At 37.7% G+C, this 23371-nt stretch overlaps 2 protein-coding genes across 5 annotated transcripts in view; one reads left to right on the forward strand and one right to left on the reverse strand.

Annotated features, from left to right (window-relative positions):
- Positions 1–1267: 1267 nt before the first annotated feature.
- LOC118279798 (KAT8 regulatory NSL complex subunit 2) lies at positions 1268–16153 on the reverse strand. Of its 3 annotated transcripts, none has more exons than XM_035599578.2 (11): positions 16008–16153; positions 14309–14499; positions 13368–13576; positions 11857–11970; positions 10712–10812; positions 8979–9156; positions 7335–7498; positions 6353–6498; positions 5152–5292; positions 3899–4030; positions 1268–3141 (listed from the first exon to the last, which is right to left on the reverse strand). In XM_035599578.2, the coding sequence occupies exons 2-11, from the start codon at positions 14477–14479 to the stop codon at positions 2986–2988; spliced, it is 1512 nt and encodes a 503-aa protein (XP_035455471.1). In that variant the 5' UTR covers positions 14480–14499; positions 16008–16153; the 3' UTR covers positions 1268–2985. The 3 variants fall into 3 exon arrangements, 2 of the variants coding, with proteins under 2 accessions (XP_035455471.1, XP_035455470.1); XM_035599577.2 differs by lacking the exon at positions 16008–16153 and adding an exon at positions 15417–15621; XR_007706706.1 differs by lacking the exons at positions 1268–3141; positions 16008–16153 and adding an exon at positions 15417–15621 and having other exon boundaries at positions 5043–5292.
- The window catches only part of LOC118279530 (cyclin-T-like), a 36355-nt gene continuing 28732 nt past the window's right edge, over positions 15749–23371 (forward strand). For both annotated transcript variants that reach the window (XM_050702326.1, XM_035599165.2), the window contains exons 1-2: positions 15749–15885; positions 16023–16519. In XM_050702326.1, the coding sequence (XP_050558283.1) occupies positions 16371–16519 (149 nt within the window). In that variant the 5' untranslated portion in view covers positions 15749–15885; positions 16023–16370. The remainder of the gene's footprint in view (positions 15886–16022; positions 16520–23371) is intronic.

Here is a 23371-nt window from a genome sequence, read left to right on the forward strand (position 1 = left end):
TTTTCTGTGAGGCCGTGGTATCACTCCGGTCTAGCCGGCCGAGCAGTGCCGAAGCATGGAAAATTCTATCATCATTTAATTCCATTGAGCTAAATCGGTGCGAGCCTTCGACCTTTGAGTTTTACAGTCCACACATTGATTTTTACTCGACATTAAAAGTAGGGACCATAAAAGCTAATTTAATAACATTTTCAAAGCATTTTATAATCCTATATTAACTCGATACCCTTCAAAATTCTCACTATATCAATTTCTTGTATCACCCATTTATCAAATGCATGTTTTACGTCTCACTCTACAAATCTCTTTGACAAGGCAACTCGACTAATTTCAAGCCACTTCGGGACTCATAGACACGAGTCTCGTCAAACAGTTATGAGAGCAACAGCCGTACTCACGAAACATTTAATGATTACTTAAAACTATTCCTTAGTAACGATTTTATTTCGAATAATTTGCTAAGAACTGGGTTAAGTAATCATTAAATCATTCTAACTACGGTGCTTAGTCGTTAAACATAATTAATTAATCATATTTTACGAGAGATAATAAGATTTCAACAATATATTTTTTTATTAACAATTTATTTTTATACATTTTACTGTACATAGGAAAGTGTAGGAATCTTATAGTTAGATATTTTTACACAATATAAGTTAGGTGATTGATGCTCAAACCTTCTCCGTATGAGAAGAGGCCTTATAGACTGTTGATGACGATAATGAAGCGGTGGGTGGGTAATCCCTACTTATTATAAATGCGACAGTAAGTTTGTTTAATTCTTATGTTATAGGCTTACTTACGTAACTATTTGACAAGGAACTAGACTCTGCGGGCGGCTTCGCGCCGATAAAAGGTATTCTATGAATTATTTTAGACCGTAATCTACCCCTGTTCCATATTTCATTCTGAGTTACGTTCATCCGTTTTGACGTGGTTGAGTAACAAACATACAAACACACAAACTCACAAACATTCGCATTTATAATATTAGTGAGATAACTTTAAGCTTTGGCTATGAATCACTACAGTACTTTAGATTAAATTTTCACTATTAGGCAAATCAGAGGATTTGCCTAATAGTTTTCTATTTATTTACGCCCGAATATTCAAACGCTACTCAATTTTAAGATACTCTCAAATGTAGTTCTCTCTCTACCAATTCTTTATAAAATGACAGAGATAATTTTATTTTAATATTTAAGTACAACTTAACATTGAGTATTCGGGCGTTAATCACATTCTTATACGTTAGTTGGTAGTCAACCGAATGTGACTATCCCGTATAAATGGCATAAGGTTTTTTTTTACAACTTAATTTATATAAATGGGCTTTTACGCATAGCATATATCAGTCCCATTGTAACCTAAAGTATTATAAACAGATCACAAGAACTGGCATAAGTATAATAGGCTTAGTACGACTTTGTTTTATGTTTAACAAGATCGAAACGAGAGCGCGTTCAGTCCTCTGATTGGTTGGTTTATCGAGCCAGCTCGTTAAACGTAAACAGACTCATACTAAGCCCTCTGCACCCTTATTATGAGTTTGCTTTACGTTTAAAGTAATCGAAACGAAAGGGCGTTCGACGCTCTGATTGGTTGGTTCATTCTTACCGGCCAATCAAAGCGCTGAACGCGCTCTCGTTTCATTTTCGTTCAACGTAAAACAAACTCATACTAAGGGTACTGATAAAAATTACTTATGACAGTTCACACATTTGTAATCATAGCCCAACAACTATAACAATTTTTTACGTCCAAAAGTCACATACATTATACATAGCACAAATCACTTTTCATTGAAATTCTTTGGAATACATCCTTCATTATAGTTTTAAAACACACACACACTTATATGGTTTCTTTCACTTCTAAAGGCGTAAACAGAGTTGCTTATACGCAATGTAAGAGTCACTTATCACCACTTATTAGGTTCCATGAGAGTCCCACTTATTAGGAACCAAATATCCTTTTATTTAACACATTAACTGCCACGTTAGTGGAGGATTTGTCTTCAACAGTTTTCTGATGGCAGTTAAAGGCTTAAACACTTGGTATCACTAATTTAATTACTATATTTTCCGGTTTACTCACGTAATTATTTGACAAGGAACTCTAATAGTTTCAGACAGAGTATAAATGAGACAGTCGCCGCGTCGTATGTCGCACAGATTAGATAGGCTCATGAACATGAGCCTATCTAATCGAGTTCACACAACGTCACGACTTTTATCCCTGAAAGAGTAAGCAGAGATGCACATTACGGCATGTAATATCGCTATACAATGTACACCCACTTTTCACCATTTGTGTTACAAGTCCCATGTAATAGGGGGTGAGCCTATTGCCATATACCGGGCACAATTCCGGACTCCGTGTTACCACTGAGAAATTTTCGAATAAAGCCAAGTAATACTTTGCCGACCCGGGTATCAAAACCTCTTGTCCAGTAGTCGCGCTTGCTAGCATTAGACCAACGAATCAGTCAGAAATTACATTCCTCATCTAGCTATTTGAAATATTGAAGTGTTATTTTATAACCTATTTACAGAAATAAATATCATTTTTAGGGAACAGCGAGTAAAGTTCCCTAAGAAAAGGAGGATCCTCCGACCAGGCGAGGTGAACATGCCTGGCGGGCTTTCTGCCCAACTGTTGTTCGTTGGGATTTTCTATCCGTGTTATTTCGCATGTAAACTTCATATGTGCGATGCAGGATATTTGTGACGTCATCCGTTGATTTGCTCGTCGATAGTCTATGTGCGACTTCTGTCATCTGTCACTTGTTACTTGTCAATGTGTCGCCACACATTTATCATTACGTGAGTAAGCCGATAACATAATAATTAATTTAGCATGTCTCACGAAAGTTTATAATATTATAAACACTAGTTATCACTGTCCAAAGTCTTCGTACATTTGGTAGACTAGTTATCACTGTCCAAAGTCTTCGTACATTTGGTAGACCAGTTCAGCTATTCGTCATTCGTCCGTTAGTTCCTGCGGTATGAAGGAAGTCATCTCCACTTCTTCAAGCTCCTGGACTCCCACCCGGTCGTCCGTTGAAGCATCAGCTTCTTCCACATGAGATTCGTCTGATGTTGACTGGGGCTCCGATTCTGTGTCGGATCCGTCTTTCTGTGGAGTGAAAAGATTGTGTTTAATGTTTGTTGATAATTAAAACTTGCGGTACTTTCTTTTTTATACGTTGCCCCACACTAGGATTTTCTCCTGTGTCGCGGGTGCGTTTACAAATATACAATTTCACATAACCAGACCCGAAACAATTTGTGGATCACACAAAGAGTTGCTCAGTACGGGAATCGAACCCGCTACTCATTGCACGGCAGCCAGTTGCCTAGTCACAACGCCAACCGTACAGTCGTATTTATTTTCAACTAATTCTATATAGAAAACCGACGTGAAACAATGCTTGCGTTATGTGAGGTTAACAGAGGCCTAATTACACCCTTTCCCAATATTTCCAATCACCGATTACCCAACAACCCTTAAATTCCTAACCCCTAAAGGTCGGCAACGCACTCTTACGCCTCTGGCGTTTCGGGTGCCCATGGGCGGCGGCGATTACTTACCATCGGGTGATGCGCCTGTTCGTTTACCGACTTATAACATGAATAAAAAAACCAAGATTAATGTGGCATGTTTCAACAGTAATATGGCTAATTCACGAGGTCAAAATTATTCATATCGTAAATAAATGATCTTTTTTTTTGATAGGGGAAAATCATCCAATGACTTCTCCCGCCTTGGGCGAGGCGAGAGGGAGTGTCAGACTCTTACTGACTAAAAACCACCCCGTTCCTACTCCTGCTTTTCGAGCCGGAGCCCCAGTAAACCCGCTAGGTAGTCCGCAGCTCAAAATAAAAGATCTTACCTTCAAATTGAAAACAGTGTAGACAGGCGGGTCGGTGTGGTAGCGACAAGCTGACGATGGCAGAGGGAGCTTCGCGACGGGCTCCCGACACGACGCTACTCCTCGTGTGTCGCCGCAGGGCGCGAATAGTACCTGGAATTAGATAAATTGTTTCTTAATTTTCTTCAAAAAAAAAATCTGTGTGTTAAATTATCTAACAACTACTTCCGCGCGATTTCACTCGCTCTGCTCGGCTCCTATTGGTCATAGCGTGATGTTTTATAACCTATAGCCTTCCCCGATAAATGCACTATGCAACACAAAAAGAATTATTCAAATCGGACCAGTAGTTTCGGAGATTAGCGCGTTCAAACAAACAAACAAACTCTTCAGCTTTATAATATTAGTATAGTATTAGTATAGATAACAGATAGACGGATGGATGGATGGAAAAGAAGAACCGCCGGATAACCGATCTAGAAGTCATTGAGAAAGCCCTATGTGAGACAAAGCGTCTTGTGACTGATATTTTTTTATGGTACAAGTCAGTAAACGAGCAGACAGATCACCTGACGGTAATCGGTGCCGCCCGGACACCCGAAACACAAAAGGCGTCACAAGTGTTTTTCCGGCCTTTTGTCGGTTAGGAATTTAAGGGTTTTTGGAGAATCGGGGATTGGGAAGATTGGAGAGGGGTTAGTTAATTGAAATTAATCTCGTTCATTCTAATGTGCATAACGTTTACGCGAGGCAGACGCAACACCATGAATTCCACCTGTTCCCTTAAAACAGGGGCTAAAGGATGAACTTTAATAACCAAGAATTGTATTGTGAATCTTATTGAAAAAGAGTCTACTATGGAGTTTCTTGCTCGTTCTTCTCCATAGGAATCTACACTTTGGAACGAGCAAATAGCTTCACTAGAGGACTGACCGACAGACAGACGTTATTAATATTATTGTATTTGCTTTGACGTTCAAAAGTGCCTTCCTGGTCTATTTGAAATAAATGATTATGATTTTGACTTTGAACTTATGACTACAGAGAGATATATACCTGCTGCGAGTCATGCAGTATGTGCCGCAGACAGTGCCGTGCCGCGGGCAGTCCGGGCGCGGGGCAGCGCACGCCGCCCTCGGACATAAGACTACAGAGAGATATATACCTGCTGCGAGTCATGCAGTATGTGCCGCAGACAGTGCCGTGCCGCGGGCAGTCCGGGCGCGGGGCAGCGCACGCCGCCCTCGGACATAAGACTACAGAGAGATATATACCTGCTGCGAGTCATGCAGTATGTGCCGCAGACAGTGCCGTGCCGCGGGCAGTCCGGGCGCGGGGCAGCGCACGCCGCCCTCGGAGAACGTGCAGCGCGCCTGCGACGGCAGCGGACGCGGCGCTGTCCACGCACTGCTCAGCTGCAAGGAAACAAGGTGTTAGAGTAGTGTTTGTATATACATGGCTATTTGTAAAACACCGGTGGCCTCTCAGGACTATATTACTGGCATCATAGACAGCAACTTTTGTTCTTCAATATTTCGTTGTCCTATCTAACACATTTCAACTCTGTATTTTGCTGTACCTACATACAGTTCATGCGCCCCTGCCGCCCTTACCCCGCTCCCCTCGCTATTGTCTTCTTTTGCTTCGCATAGACTTCGTAACATTTAGAGGGTTGAATTTAAATATTTTTATTTTTGTGTGTTAATCTGATGAATTAAAATATGATGAATTTTTAAAAGTCATAGAACGAAAGTTGTTGATTATGATGTTAGTAACGTAGTCCTGAGAGGTTACCGGTGTTTTACAAATAACCCTGTATAAAAAAAATGATTAACAAGAAAATGTATAAGTAATCACATTACATTTGCTCCAACGGCCAAAATTTGCCGATTTCAATTAAAAATCTCTAAGGGACTACATATTCAGATTAATTAGACACCGGTTTTCTCTTATCAACCTGAACCTTTGAAACTGTGATCTCTAAACATGGATATTTAGGGTGCTTTTCCACCAAAAATGTGCAATGTAGCTGTGAAGAAAATGGGCAGCTCGAGTACGCGATATATCGATAGTAGGGAAGCCATTCGTAGCACACATACAAAGCACGCGTCCATTTCCATATAAAAAAGATAGCTGAGACCATTTCCACCAGTGCTAAGCTATGTGTACCAATGATTGGTGGAAGCCAAACGCATTCACAGCAACGTAGCATAGCATATCTCTGGTGGAAAAGCACCTTTTTTTTTTTTTTTTTGAGGGAGAAAATCATCCAATGACTTCTCAGAGTGTCAGACTCTTACTGACTAAAAACCACCCCGTTCCTTCTCCTGCTTTGAGCCGGAGCCCCGGTAACCTTTGACGTTGTCCGCAGCTCCGGATCAAGCATCAGCCCTACCGGGCCCCAAAGGCGCAAACTAGACCTATAGTCCAATAATAAACTGTCACGGGCTGTTTGATAATGAAGATGTGTCTTACCTTATCTCTCTTCCGATGCAGCTTCCTAGCTAGCACGGCGTCCTGTCCGTGCTTTCTGTGGTAACTGGCGAACGCCTTCAACTTGCGCAGCTGTCGCCGCTCGCGGACCGTCAGCGGACCGCTACGGGATTGGGAGTTTATACTACCTGTGAATTATCTAAATTGTTAGTGTATTATTATGTATTAAATGATATATAAAGTTTAAAGATATATCGGTAGGTATCGGTTTATTAATTTCAACATATTTTTATAGAATAAGTTGGTAAACGAGCTGACGGTTCACCTGATGGTAAGCAATCGTCGCCGCCCATGGACACCCGAAACACCAGAGGCGTTACAAGTGCGTTGCCGGCATTTTGGGGATTAGGAATTTAAGGGTTATTGGGGAATCGGGGATTAGGAAGATAGGGAAGAGGGGTAATTGGGCCTCCGGTAACCCAACTCACACAAGGCCAGCGTGTTTAGAGTGCCCATAGGCATCAGCGATTGCTTACCAGCAGGTGATCCCTCTCATCCCCTTGGAAGTTTTTGTTTTTGTTTAAGTTTTTGTTTTTAATAAATGATTTTATTTTATTACACACACACACACACACACACACACACACACACACACACACACACACACACACACACACACACACACACACACACACACACACACAACGTCACGCCTTTTATCCTCGAAGGGGTAGGCAGAGGTGCACATTACAGCAAGTAATGCCGCTATACAATGTACACCCACTTTTCACCATTTCTGTTATAAGTCCCATGTAATAGGGGGTGATCCTATTGCCATATACTGGACACAATTCCAGACTCCGTGCTACTACAGAGAAATTTTCGAAAATTTGAAAAAAGCCCAGTTATACTTTGCCCGACCCGGGAATCGAACACGAGACCCCTTCTACGGAAGTCGCACTTGCGACCACTCGACCAGCGAGGCAGTTTTTATTTTATTATTTATTATAATAAAGTAACTCACAATACTGTTCCTTCTCTGCCTTCATATCCCTCAAATAATTGAGTCGAGCGCTCTGCAACAACACTCGTAGCCTCGACATTTGCTTTATATAGGCAGACTGTAGCAGCTTCAGGCACGTCTTGGCCACGGAGACCGCTTCCTCAGCCGTGTACACTCCGGCTTTCCTGGAATCAAAAAGGTAATATATAGAAATAAACAATTATATTGTTAGAATTTTAATCTCTGATAGGTAAAGGTTTTGCACAATTATAAAATTACAATCTTCCTAAAAGTGTGGAAGAGTCATGCTTCGGCACTAATGGGCCGGCTCGACCGGAGTGATACCACGGCCTCGCAGAAAACCGACGTGAAACAACGCTTGCGTTGTGTATCGTTATGTGAGTTCCCTTTCTCAATCCCCGATTTCCCAACACCCATAAAAAAGTATTATAAATTCGAATGTTTGTTGTGTGTATGGTGGTTACTCAATCTCGTCAAAATAGCTAAAGGGATCGAGATGAAATTTGGACCACAGGTAGGTTATAGTCTGAAATAACACTTTTTTTTTAAAGGGACAATCCCGCCACAACCTCCCATACCGCTGCAACTCCTGTAAGCCAGGATCTACAGTAGATACAAACATGAAAACACTGGAACACTGAAGTCCGGCGCGTCCCAGGGAAATGAATGACTGTCTTGGATCCCGCAACGAAACAAATCAGAAGATGTTATTAGAGGAGAAGAAAAAGAAAACGATAGTTTACACTTCCCTCGGTGAATTTAAAGCAGGAGACAGAATGACTTAAGCCTAAAGTCACAAAAGAGACCGTACAACTGGGAGAAGCCCAGTAAAATACTAGCTAAAAATAGTTAGCCTGATCCGGAGCTGTGGACTACCTAGCTGGTTTACCAGGGCTCCGGCTCGAAAAGCAGGAGAAGGAACGGGGTGGTTTTTAGTCAGTAAGAGTCTGACACTCCCTCTCGCCTCGCCCAAGGCGGGAGAAGGCATTGGATGATTTTCCCCCACAAAAAAAGGGGTATATTATGGTCTGGAATAACACATGGGATATAGATATAGGATATTACTCTCCTGTGCACCAGGATCTACAGAAGATACAACCATAAAAATATCGAAACATTGAAGACCGGTGAGTCCTAGGTACATGAATAACTACACTGTATTGGACAGTATAGGATCCTGTAAATAGGTTTATAAGCTGTTGATTATTATTACAATACAGTATTGGACAGTTTAGGATCCTGCAAATGAGCTTCTAGGCTGTTGATTATTATTACAATACAGTATTGGACAGTATAGGATCCTTCAAATGGGCTTATAGGCTGTTGATTATTATTACAATACAGTATTGGACAGTATAGGATCCTTCAAATGGGCTTATAGGCTGTTGATTATTATTACAATACAGTATTGGACAGTATAGGATCCTTCAAATGGGCTTATAGGCTGTTGATTATTATTACAATACAGTATTGGACAGTATAGGATCCTTCAAATGGGCTTATAGGCTGTTGATTATTATTACAATACAGTATTGGACAGTATAGGATCCTGTAAATAGGTTTATAAGCTGTTGATTATTATTACAATACAGTATTGGACAGTTTAGGATCCTGCAAATGAGCTTCTAGGCTGTTGACAGTTACCAGAGAGGCAGTTCCTCGCAGGGCGCGTCCTCCGTGTCGGAGAGGTCCTCGTGGTCCCCGGCGCGGCAGTCCCCGGCGGGGCCGAGCGCCACGCTCTCGCCGTCGCTGTCGCTGCAGCTCGCGCACTCCATCATCGACGTCGCGTGCGCCGCGTTTATCGATGTCGCGTCTAGTTGCTCTGCAATATTAAATTAACCCGCCATTGGTATCCTATATGTCTATGAGACCGGGTAATTTAAAAACTACGAATATTTTTTACACTGTTTATCGAATTACCTACGTTGCGATTTCGAGTAGTTGCCTTATTGCACGCCCTCTACCATTAGTCCACCCCGCAACAGCAATACGGGCGTTTTATTTTTATGTCCTTTCTATGCCATTTTATCTCTTTTATTATCTATTTGTATATTTATGTCATTTTGTGTCCTTCCAATGTTAATGTCCTATTTTATATCGTTTCTAATTCAAAATATCTATCTAAAAAATCTAATAATAATAAAAAAATAATACATAAACCACAAAATCACGGTGCAGGAGACCACGGTCACTGACTATGTAAGACAAATACACGTCACCAGTGGCGGGTTAAATAGTTACTCGTAAGCACAGTATTACTCGATGAAGCTAAGCTGTCGAGTAAGGCAGTTGTCCTACCAACGGCGAGAAAACGACTAACTATCGGCTATTTTCTCGCTCAAGAAACGTACAATAGATATAGTTTCCGTGTGAACAAAAGAGATGCATATACAAACAGTTGATCGCTGACTGTTCATACGCCGGCGAGCACTCGCTTCACTAGTTAAACATCGGAAATAAATATTAAATATCGGAACTACGCACTCGCTCCCTAACTCGCTAACTCGTTTCTAGTTCTAGCTTAACTCGTTACTCGTTAATCGTTGCCGGTGAGACAAGTGCTTAAAGCCCATGGATTGAGCTTTTGTCCACACATTCAGCATTGATCTATCGAATGAGGTCCACCGGTTCAGTATTCGCCAAAGGATGACGGTGCTTCGAGTAGTCTCATAGCAATGAGTTTTGCGGTCTACACGTTGATTTTACTTGACTTCGAGTAAAACTATCGAGTAATACCGAATGTGAGTACGGAGCTATGAATGCGTTTGTTTCCACCAATCATATTCATTGGTTCTTTTCTTTTCTTTCATATAGCATAGCATATGCGTGCTATGGATACAAGCTACGGATGTGTGCTATGGATGGCTTCCCTACTATCGATACATCGCATAGCTGCGCATCTTCCTCACACGGCTACAACTAACATCACGCTGCAATCAAATGGAACCGAGCAACGGATGAAATTGCGTGGGAGTAGCTAATAGGATATATTTATTTTTTATGGGACAAACCCGCCGGACTCCCGGACGTATAAACGGATATTTTTTTTAATGGGACAACCTCCCATACCTCTGCAACTCCTGTAAGCCAGGATCTACAGTAGATACAAACATGAAAACACCGGAACACTGAAGTCCGGCGCGTCCCAGGGAAATGAATGACTGTCTTGGATCCCGCAACGAAACAAATCAGAAGATGTTATTAGAGGAGAAGAAAATAAAACGATAGTTTCCACTTCCCTCGGTGAATTTAATGCAGGAGACAGGATGACTTAAGCCTTAAGGCACAAAAGAGACTGCACAACTGGGAGAAGCCCAGTCGCCAAGCACCACGGATATAAAAGGATATATGTGAATAGAAATGCAAAAGGTACTCACTGAATGGATCAACGACCTGCGGTTCAGCTTGTTCCTGTTCAGCCGGATCGCTGACAACAGACACTGATGATGCACAGGATGTCGTGCGCGGACGTTCCGGCCTGAAAGATTGTCAGCATATTAGTATGGGTTCCTACAAGTTACGAGGTCGACTGTACAATTTCGAGCTCAAGCGAAGAGATAGAGAAAATAGGCTTAAAATAAAACATTATCATCTAAGTTAATCTTACCAATATTATAAAAGACAAATGTGTGTTTGTGTGTATGTTTGTAACTTAATCACGTCAAAACGGCTGAAGACGTCGGAATGAAAGTTGGAACAGAGGTAGCTTATGGTCTGCAATAACATATATGGAACGTTTATCCCATCGGAATGTGGGCAAAGCCGCTGGCAGAAGCTAACTAATTATACATGCGACATATCGCCAGTTATGTTATTGTTTCAACTAAAACCTATTTCAATCGCTTATAGACGAGTTTCTTGTCCATTTTCTATGTTTTTATCATTAAGAAGTTCACAGTCATAATTTGCCCAAATCGAGGATCAAATCTGGGCGCATCACATTCTAGGAATCAATGGCGATATGCTTATTTCTCCTTTGTCGTGGTTGTATTTACAAACAGATTTCAACCAAGACCAACCAATTTATAAAACAGATAAATACACTTGGGAGCAAAAAAAAAAAACGGAGCCAGTATAATATTTTTAAGAACCGTCTAAACTTTAAACAAAGTCGTCTAAACGTTTTACAAGAAAATACTCTCAGTATAAAGGTAATTAAATGACCTTTTATACGACATAAGTTACCAATAAATAAAATACTTGTATCAGAAAATATTTATAAAGAAATTAAAAAGGTAAAATGCTCCGTTTCTTTGCTTCTAAATGTAGGTAGTACAAAATATCGCTATATCTTTATTACACAATCGTTGTAATATCATCATCATCATCATCATCAGCCGAGAGACGTCCACTGCTGAACAAAGGCCTCCCCCTTAGTCCTCCACGTAGAACGACAAGCCGCCACCTGCATCCACTGGCTCCCCGCCACTCTGACGATGTCGTCGGTCCACCTAGTGGGAGGTCTGCCTACGTTGCGTCTTCCGGTTGTAATATAAATAAGAAGTATTCTATCGATACATACTTAACATAATGCTGTAGCTGGTTGAGAAGAGTCTCGGTGGTAACGACGGGCGGCGGGGCGGCCGCGCTGCGTTGCCGCGCGTACAACGCTGCGCGGGCGTGCTCGAAACATAACCTGGGAATTATATTAAGAAATATGTATTATTTTAATATCATGGCATATCCCTTGAAGTATTAGGTAGTAATGACACAAATTAAAATAATAAATTACCTAATATGTACCTACCTTTTTTATTTATAGGGATTATAAAACTTAAAAATCTATTTAGTACGGACTAAATAGATTTTTAGGTTGGTAGGACAGTTAGGTAATGAAAAAATACTAGACAGTACACACGATTTTTTTTATTCCATCATATGTATAACAAAACAATAATTAGATAAAATTAATGAAGTTTAGGAGTAACTACGTCATTTCTACGTATAAAACGTACCTAGAAGTGACATCACGCAATTTCAAATCAATATATCTTCGAAAGTATTTGTTTTCGTAAGAAAAAAAAATACTTGTCTAATATTTAAAAATAATCTACAAGATAGACATTAAAATGAAAGTTAGGCATCTACTATATTGTCCAATATGTTAAAAGTATGTATTGTGGTATTTATTCCGACTAAAACTAGCTATGAATGTATGTACTTATTGTCGAAACATTACGCTGCATATCTTAAAAGCCTTTTAAATTTACTACTCACCTAAACACGTGATAAACTAATTTTAAAGAATTAAGTAATTAGGTTTTGTAATCCCAATACTATACGTTAAGATCTTAAATTAACACATTTGAAAGTGTCCATTTTCTACTGTATTTTAATGGCTAATGGTAGATTTTTAACTAGAACGTGGTATTTTTAAAGACGAGCCTTCTTGGACGTGGTATATTATTAATATTTTGAGAATATTTATAAAGCGTAGAAAGCGCAAATGAATTCTTAAATGTAGGATATTTAAAAGAGAACTGTAAAAAACGCTATTCATTAACTAAAAATCACGGTAATATAGAGGAGAAAAGCTCTACTAGTTTCGGATCACAGAGGGACTCTTCATCATGAGCAGCATGCGCAGACGCGGCGACGTCGCACAGCCTACTTTTCTAGGACTACATCGTGATTTTTGGTTAATTTAGTATGTCTCACGATAGTTATTACAAAAATAACGCGATTCGTGTTCACGAGATGTTATAGAATTTCCAAAAGCCCGACACAGATCAAATATACCTATCTTTCTTTTTTAAAAACGTTTTGTGTTCCAATGAATATGATTGGTGGAAGCCAAACGCATCCACAACAACGTAGCATAACACATATCTGGTGGAAAAAGCAGGTTTTTAAAGGAAAATGGTCCAATGATCAATATCAGACTTTTACTGACTAAAAACCACCCCCGTTCCTTCTCCTGCTTTGAGCTGGAGCTCCGGTAATCTGCTACGTTATCCGCAGCTCCGGAGGAAAAACACCCTTAATCCTATGTCTAGTATAAAATTATGAAGTTTATTAAAGTTTTTGACTCACCCTGGATCCCGATGATCCCTGGAGTCTATAGGAGCGGGCATGTTACACCGCTCCCCATTGCCGAAGGTATGGTTACATTGCCTGTACGGCGCGGTGGGGTCTCTCAAGATATGCCTGTAGCAGTACTGCCGTCCGGTCACCACTGGCAGGAGACATTCGTAGCTTTTGTTGGCACATAGTCGGGAACGGGAGACGATCTCTTTTTGGAGCTGGAAATAAAGAAAATGGGTGGTGCTGTTTTAAAGTATTCTAGAAGGTAGTGGAACTTTTGGTAGTCGTTTCCACAGCACAGTGGGTTAGTCCAAGGGCGTAGCTAGCGCCGTATCTGTCGTATCAATTACACGGGGCGCCCAACGTGTATAGGTATGCAAAAAATAAAAATTTCCAATTTTTTATTCCATTTCAGAAATTACATAAGTCCAAAAAATCAATTCCTTCTTTTTTCGCGTAAAACATGCGTTCAAAAGTTGGCAACAACTTTAGGTAACTTAACGACGTCGTAAGGGTAACCTAAATATGGGTTCTGTTACAGCATTGGTAAGTCCTCTCTTTGAGGCTTGAGACACTGGGCGGTTCTGTAAAATCGTTTTCTTGAAGATGACTATGCAGGTTACCGTGGCTCTAGCTAAAAGCATCGAAACTCTAAATCTCTGGATCGACCTTGGTTTTTACAGAAACACCAATTCAACAAATTAATGCAAAAAAATCTATTGAGAGTAGGAACGAGCTAGTTCTAAGTCAGTAAGAGTTTGACATTCCCTCTCGCATCGAAGGAGATGGTCATTAGATGATTTTCCTCTTAAACAAAAAGCAACTAACCTTCTTTCTAAAACACTAATTAACACTTTAAACGCCACGGGGATCACCGGTGACCGACGTTAGCGGAGGATTTGCCTTCAACAGTTTTCTATTGGCAGTCAAAGACTTAAAAACCATAATACCTGAGCTCTAAGCTTCTCCTCCTCCTGTTTCTTCACCACCTCAGGGTCTGGTGGTTTGATAGACTTCACGTTGGTGATGCGCACTCCAGACGACGCCACCCTGCCACCACGACTGAGCATCCTGACTTTTGGAAGGTGGATCACTTTTCCTGGTGTCTGAGGCTGTGACATGGCTGAAGTCGACGGATTAACTGGAAATGGTGAGAAAATGTTCGTTAGTTAGGTCTTACTAGGTACCTAATAAGTATCACTACACATGGTATAAAACAAAGTCGCTTTCTCTGTCCCTATGTCCCTCTGTACGCTGAAATCTTTAAAACTAAGGACTTTAAAACAAAGGTTTATATGTCAATACATGCATAATATATCACAGCAGCAGAAAGTAAGTAATAGCCGGTCTTTTGGGGGTTAGGAATAGGGTTATTGGGGAATCGGGGATTGGCAAGGGGGTGAGGGGCCTTCGGTAACCTCACTCACGCAACAAAATACCACGCAAGCGTTGTTTCACGTCGGTTTTTGTGAGGCCGTGGTATTATTCCGGTCGAGCCGGGCCGTGATATTATTACGGTCGCGCCGGCCCATTCGTGTCTAAGCAGCTCTACCATACTTGTGTCGGTTAAAATTTTTGAATATAAATACGATTCTGGTGTTAATCTTCGGCTTCGCTTTATTTATAAACATCAACATTTTAATTGTGGGTAAGTACTTACTCCTATTTCTAAATATGTAAGTATGGTTAACATTTCTCTTGCTAATTAACTTTTTTGTTTTGAATGATAATACCTAATAGTTTAGTTTTTGGTGTAAAGTTTAATAGTGTGTAGTCAATAATTGTTTATTTAATGCGTTTATTACGTTCAGTAACTGGCGTAAACATCACATTTGTGAGTAACCTTGAATTATAATACCCAAAGAAGTAGGTATTAGGTACATACGTTCCTTCCTTCCTACGCATTTAGAGTTGAATATGAACTTTTAGAAATTTTAATACATATACTAAATTAATAATAACTACTTAACGATAATTAGTAATTACTAACTATTAGTTAACATGTTTTTATAACCTAATTTGGTTTAAAATTAAATAAAAACATTAATTTGGACTTACGTTCAGTAATCCTAATGTTATGAGCGTTCAGCTGGTTAGAATTTTCACTTCTAAACGAATACATTTTTTTAAGATAATTAACAACAATAACACAAATTTAAATAACTAAAATCAACACCGAAACATGTAACAATGTTTCTAAGAAGGTAAAATTACTAAATTATTACGTAATATGGGTACTAGAAAATACTATTTTTCTGTTTTCGTCGCTATCGTTTATAATCCACGTAGCCGCGCAAAATTTCACTCATCGAGTCAATGGTACATTGTCAATATTCATTCTCATTAATTAATAACACTTATTTTAAGAAATCTATAATCACTACAATTACTAAAAAAATATTTAATTAATTATGCCATCATTAGTTATTATCTCACTTATAAAGATATGATTTTCACTAAAGAAATAAAGCAGTGTATTGTAAACAGTGGTGGGTCGGCCATTTGCACGGTGTGACAGAGAATTTAGGTCCGTAAAATTAAACTTGAAAATTATCATTCAAAACTTAATGAATAGTCTCAAAAATATACACAAAAGAAAGAGAAATGTTTAAACAATAGAATAAAGCATAGTGATAACGTGAAACGTACCTGTGATTGTTGCAGATCCGCATTCTGTCACCGGAGACCTTACTGCGTTAACCACCAAGTTTTACAATGGCGTCCGTTTAAGAATACCTATCAAGAATTTGTGTTGTGACGATTTTTTTTTCAAGAGTTATATAATTGATTTGGACTTTTAAAAAAACCAAGTTTATTTTTAGTTGTTAATTAGTGATTAATAACAGTGTTGTACATTCAAAATGTTAAATTACAAGTTTTAAATCTCTCAAATGTTAACGTGGTCTACGTCCGGTCGCCGCTGTCATAGCGCTATCCCTTTCCCACTCACGCACTTAGACGGAGCTCTGCTCTCCGTCGTGCTTTCTCGCAAGCAGTCGGAATATCCGCTCAATGGCTGGTGGGCAGGAAAAATGGTATTTCAACAAAGAACAATTACTGAGTTCTCCAAGCAGAAAATGCGGTTTAGATGCAGATAAAGAATTGGCATATCGGCAGCAGGCCGCGAATTTAATACAGGACATGGGCCAGAGGCTTCAAGTGTATCCTTTTTCAAAGTGTGGTGTTTTCAGCTCAATGTTTTTGTCGAGTCATGTGCTTAAAGTGCGTAAAACATGCTAACTAAAAGTGTTTTTCCTAGTGTAATTGGAGTTAGCACGCGTTTCATTAGCCAAATAAGTGTATAAAGTGTGTTGTGTCGGTGAAATACAGTGGAAAAAGATGATGAAACTTCGATTGTGGCCCGCGGCGTCACTGTGGCCACTTTCGCTTTGTAGTGTGGGATTTCCCGCGTGACAGTGAGTAACGGCTCGTTTTCTACAGGTAAGTAAGCTATAGTATGTATGAAAGGGTCTGAAAAGTGTGAAATGTTTGTATTTAGGTTAGGGTCACGCATGATAGCGTGGTTTTTCCTCGAGGTCACTGCTCTTACAGCTGAGTCGACGGGACGCTTGCGCGGGTGACGTAGGGCCCGCGAGTGATCGACCTGCCGAGCTAAATTTACTCGATACAAACGATTTTTACATTGTACACGCGCGTGGCGTGTATTTCTACGTAATTCGTTCGTGATCTTCACCTTATCATATTTTCCTGGTACATGAAAGTCATAAACACAGATAACGTGCAAATTTTCTAACGTACAGACTTAAAATCGACGCGTGTACTATCTTCAGATCAAAATACAGTTATGTACGTCGTAGGCGCCAATTTGTAGCTCAATTCGCTAATACAATGCATTTCAACAGCGTTTCTTGAGGAAAATCGGCTGTATAAATGTAATTTTACAATAATATGTCGCAAACAAATATGTAGTGAGGTTATTTTGTTATTTTTCCTGTTACAACAAAGTCCACTGTAAAATGTATCTGTTTTACTGTTATTTGTCTAAACAACAATACTATTTAGTATAATAAATCTATTTTATGTGTAGATGGACATGATTAGAGGTAAATCAGTATTAATAGGACTACTCGGTAACTTTAGCATTATATTCAATCCGCTGTAGTGTTCCCTTATCAAAGGTCTTACCAGGAATATGCTAGCCTCCTCGGTATGAAGGGTAGATAACATATTTCCATGAAAATCGGTCTCTGTATTGTTCATTGTAATAATTTATACTTATCTCAGTATAAAAATGAAGGCGGCATAGGATTTTTGTAGTAAACAATCTATTTTGTTATCAATTCAAATGTAGTTAAGGTCTAAATTACTCTCAAACTAATTCAAATGTCCATATTATTCAATAACATTTATTTTGTGGATGAGTAAAATATAGTATGTTTCTTTTCCTTGTACTAAATGTACTAAATACACTTCTGTGTGCCCCTCGAAGGAAACATGACACAGGCCATATAGTTGTTAGTTTATGAAAACTCATTAAAAGCCATCATTAGTCAATTATAGCTCTAAACATGTTTATTTTTGAAACTTTAAATGATTGATGAACATACCCACTTTTATTTTCTATTAGTAACTAGCTGACTCTGCAAACTTCATACCGATGCTTCATACAGCCTTTTCTCACCTTTTAAACCTTTCCTAGACTTTTAGAAATAATTCAAAACCAAAATTAGGGAAATCCATCCAGCCTTTTCAGAGTTTTAGCAAGCCTAACGAACCGGAATAGATTTTTATACATATATATAGATATAATTAAAAACTATTTTAACAATATTTGAACTGAAGCATTCATACTTTCAATGAAATACTAGTTTTGTTACAAAATCACGTTATTAACGGTACATTTTGTAATTTCAACCTTGCATTGTGAATGCCAAGGTGGAATCCTTGACCTCCACTGCTTAAATAACCGACCTTCTCCATTATACAATGAAATTTTAAGGTTTTTATTTGATTTTGTACTGGATTTCCCAATGATAAGGGCTTGTGGGACCACTTTTTGATGAAGATTGTGTTATATTCATCTCTATTTGCTTATAATTTTCAAATATATTGATGAATTACAAGTACATAATTGAATATTTCTGCTTTTCCACTCTAGTATGGAGTGTCTATAATCGATCTATTGACTAAATTCAATTCAAAACACATTTTTGACAATAACTCCATACGAAATGTGACAATTCTATCTCCCTTCAGTTACATCTGACAGATACATTATTGTGGCTGTCTGAAAGTATCTAAATGTTGTTGTTATGTAACTAACGTACTTAAAAAAAGACTAAACAAATACCAAAAATTTTCCTCATAATCTGACTAGTAGTTACAGAGATAAGGGTTTACTGACAAACCAAAGCTTCAATTTTTATTTATGAAATAATATAGTAGAATACTGGACTTTTGACATAAACTGACTCTTATAGCCTCATATGAGACACATTTGGCAGAAGCAAGGCAGCAGTTTGATAAACGATACCTTTTAAACTACAATCTTCAACTTGCCAGTCAAGTATAGAGATTATGGCATGCTCTGATCATATCTACAGGTCCTATGTATACTAATGTAACTCGCAAAATGACCTATACATGAAATTTTGTGATTAGCAATTTGTATAATGTAGGATCTGTCGATATGAAACTAGTATTATCCTTGATTAGCCCTTCACCCATTTAAAAAGTCATTGAAAACTTAGACAGTGATTCATTTAGGTTTAGAATATTCTAGATTAAAATGTAGAAAGATAAATTCCCTCCAATGAAATAGCCTCCACTGTATTTTATCTAAAAGATGATCTAGTTTGATAAAATGTTGATTTCAACACAACAAAGTTTGTAATGATCAGCAGAATGTGTTGATATTTATTTAATTTTAAAGATTATCAATATTTTAATTTATTTAGGTAGTTATAATGATATGATTATATTTACACCTGTTTGCCAAATTTTTGTGTTTGACAATGGTATTTTTGACAAAGTATGGCACACATATTTTTTATTTTATTCTTTACTCTGATCCAAGGTATAATTATATCAAATTACTCAAAGTCAGCATTGTATGCCTTCTTCTAATCTCCCTTGTCAGATCTCATCTCATACTTATAAATTTAATGTCTCTGTTCTTTTATAAATGTAATCATATCATTAAGTTTCCATGAAACAACCAGGCTCAAATGTAATGTTACATTGAATTATTATTGAAACTGATCCCAATAATGCCATTCATAACTAAAAATCTACCTCTGTCCAAAGATTTTGCATTTTATTGCCCATAAGCAAACATGTGCTTTAACATATAAAAAATCACCATGCTAAAATGGTCAGTGGGTTTCCTTAACTCAAAATCTTTTGTAGTCCATTGTTATGTCCCTTTGACAAAAATAATACCACATTTCTGGGAAGGTTTACCTTTTTTTATGGCCTTCTGTCTGTGACTGTCTTGCCATTCTATGGTATTTTTACAGAGATTTACTTTTTAATGGAGAAAGGCTCATATTACCAGTGGACTAAAGTTTTAATTTGTTTCTAAGTTACTTTTGAGTTAAAGGAGATGGTTTTAAAGAGCTTAACATTGTTACAATACTCTTTTACCTGACTTAGGTGGGGGCAAAAAGGAGGGTTAAGTTTTGCCACATTAAAATCGTCTAATCAAGTCTCGCAAATGTATTTGATACTGACCATTCAATAGATTAACATATTCAAGCAGACATACAAACAATCAATTTATTATTGTAGACAACCTCTTATCTCGCTTGATAGATAGTCTTTAAGTGCATTGAATATCAATTGTTGTGCAACACACAATAATATGATTTACCAAAGCCAAAATGCATATCTTGAATGCATTAAATTCAATATTTTCCTGTTATAAATTGATAGATTAGTACTTGTAATTTTTAAATTTAATAACCCTTTTCAACTATGTCATAGGTACAAAGATAATTTGTAATTTCACATATTTTGGCTTTATATTCCATACTCAGAATGCTATTATAACAGTTACAATTGGGGTTGTATAGTTTTGACATTGAATTATTATTGAGATTGTATTGGATTGAAATTGTATTGACATTGAGAAGTTTCAAGAGTAAGAGCGCAGGTCTAATTGAATTAATGATTTTGACTTTGAAGCTGATTTTTTTTATCAGACAATCTGTCTGCTCATATCTCCTATTCCATTAAAAAGTCTGCCATTATTTATGACTACATAGTATAAAACAAAGTCGCTTTCTCTGTCCCTATGTCCCTTTGTATGCTTAAATCTTTAAAACTACGCAACGGATTTTGATACGGTTTTTTAATAGATAGAGTTATTCAAGAGGAATGTTTATATGTATAATACATGCATAATATATCACCATTGCACCCATGCGAAGGTGGGGCGGGTCGCTAGAATAAAATAAAAAGGGAATCAATAGAGTTCACAATACTTATATCAAATATGGAAACATGAGTGTTGCTAAAATTAAACAAACATCTTTAATACTTGTTTGTTTAAAAAATACATGTGATTACAAGTTGTTGTCATCTCATGATAATATATTAAAAGGTCAGTGACCTATGACTGTTCTATTGCATTTTACATAACAGCAGTCATTGACGCATTTCATACTCAATATTATTTGTTTATTTATATATATGAATATACTATTTACTTAGTATGTATTAATTTTCATATTTACTCTGGTTAAGAGCATAATTATGTAGATGAATTTTTGAGTTATTGTCCATTTCAAGATCCTTGACTTAATTTACCAACTGATTATGGTAAAATACTTAAATTTTAAAATAATGATGTAGATAATTTACTAAAAATATTACTTATCTATTTAATAAATTAACAAATGGTTTGATAATGCTATTTTAACGATGATTTAATAGTTATTATTAAACTAAACATTGTTTGCGGCTAAACGTTTCGGGAATTCCAACTATTTTGGAATGCTAATTGCCCCTGACCCCTCCTATCTTGAACTGGTCATGTGGACTGATAGCTAAACAATAGTTTATTTAAATTTTGAAACCAAAATAGGTAATTAATTTAAATAAACCAAGTGTAACAAAAAAGTCGGCAACGCACTTGTAACTCCTTTGATTTTGCGCGTGTCCATGCGAACCTGTTTGCTATCCCATGAAAACAGAGTTTCTGTATCATTGGTCTCGCTATCCTCGCTAGTTATCGGAGATTCTCCTCGTGGCATCTATATTCTCAAAATTTACAGTTCTATCATGAGATTTTAGAGTTGTAGGCGGTTTACAACATCATACGACGACAACATTTAGGCGAGTTCCTAGCTTCTCTCACAGACAGACGGACGGACACCCAAGCTACCTCGAGCTGTGATGTTATTTTGAAAACAGGTTTTAACCATAAAATTAATAGGTATACATATTATTGATGAAGGTTATAGGCTTATTTGTGTGCCATAAATCTTCAAAACGAAACATGTGAAACCGAGGCGAGACCTAGTTACATAAAATGCAGCGTTTTTCAAATAATATTCTCAAGTATTTATGGTAGCCGAGTTAAATTAATTTCGCACTTATTACGCAATTTTTGTTAATCATTGTGAAAGTTTTGTTAAGTTGTGTGAAGAGGGTTTTTGCTAAGTGCGGAGTTTCGTTCTCAAGGTTTTAGGTATTTCTTTTGTTCAATAATACTTAGTTTGCACCAGTACTTATGTCTAAAATAAGTGTATTTTTTGGGGTCATTTGAATTTGTTTCATGAGAATGATAACAAATATCCTTAGATTTAAGACTTTGGGTCTGTTTCCACCAGTGCTAAGCTATGTGTACCAATGAATATGATTATTGGAAGCCAAACGCATCCACAGCAACGTAACATAGCACATCTCTGGTGGAAAAGCATCCTTAACTACATACATACACATATCACTACATTAAAGGAAAAGAGCCTTATGTAGCTTCATCATTTTATAGTGCTACTTACACTGAAATTTGACCTTTCTAGTTGCTACATAGTCAGACTTTTAATACATAGCTACTCTATTATAGCTAATCATTTATAACTTGTTAATACTAAAAGTAATCTTATCAACGACTATTTCAAACAAAAATACTGACGCACTTACTGTGTTTGGTATTGATATTATCAGACTTGTGTCTCGTATATTGACTGACGTCTCATGTATGTGCATGAGACTTAAATACATAAACACAAGATAGGGTTCCTATTTGTTACTATCTACTACATATTAGGTTTTAGAAACAAACATCTATTAGTTACTTTTAGAATATAGGGGTCTTTCAGTAGAGGGCAATCATCATCATCATCATCATCAGCCGAGAGACGTCCACTGCTGAACAAAGGCCTCCCCTTGGTCCTCCACGTAGAACGACAAGCCGCCACCTGCATCCACTGGCAATGGCATTGAGCAATTAAGTCCACCTTATATATGATTATATATAAAACTTAAATAAAAAAACACCAACACATCTTCTTCATCAGAAGTGTAGTATGTAAATTAAATGGAAAAACCACTTTTTGCCTTTAAGAGACTCTTTTACAGAGAGCATGTCTAGTTACCATACTTATTGCCATGCTATAAGCATAATACCATTCAGACTCCATGCTATTACTTATCAAAAACTCAATAATACATTACCTAACACTAAATCGATTCACTAAACATGTCCTTAAATCTACTAGGTACACCTCAATAGTACCAAAAACGGTAAAACTGTACATTAAAATATGAACTGTAAATAATTGTATGTTTTTACAATCGAATATGAAGTCCTACTTTGCATACAAACATGTATGATTCATCGAGTCATCAAGATAAATTCGTTTTAGGTATTTATGCTACTATATGTATTATTTTGCGACAAACATTTAGAAAGAAATATAGTGAGTCATACAATATGAGTGCATTTTATGCTCAGGCAGCTATATTGTGCAATGACTATGTATTATTATGTCTGCCATTGCAAGGATTTCCTTGTTTTATACCATATTTATGTATATTAATTTTAT

This window comes from Spodoptera frugiperda, chromosome 22, assembly GCF_023101765.2.
Source record: "Spodoptera frugiperda isolate SF20-4 chromosome 22, AGI-APGP_CSIRO_Sfru_2.0, whole genome shotgun sequence".
In the NCBI taxonomy this organism is placed as follows: domain Eukaryota; kingdom Metazoa; phylum Arthropoda; class Insecta; order Lepidoptera; family Noctuidae; genus Spodoptera; species Spodoptera frugiperda.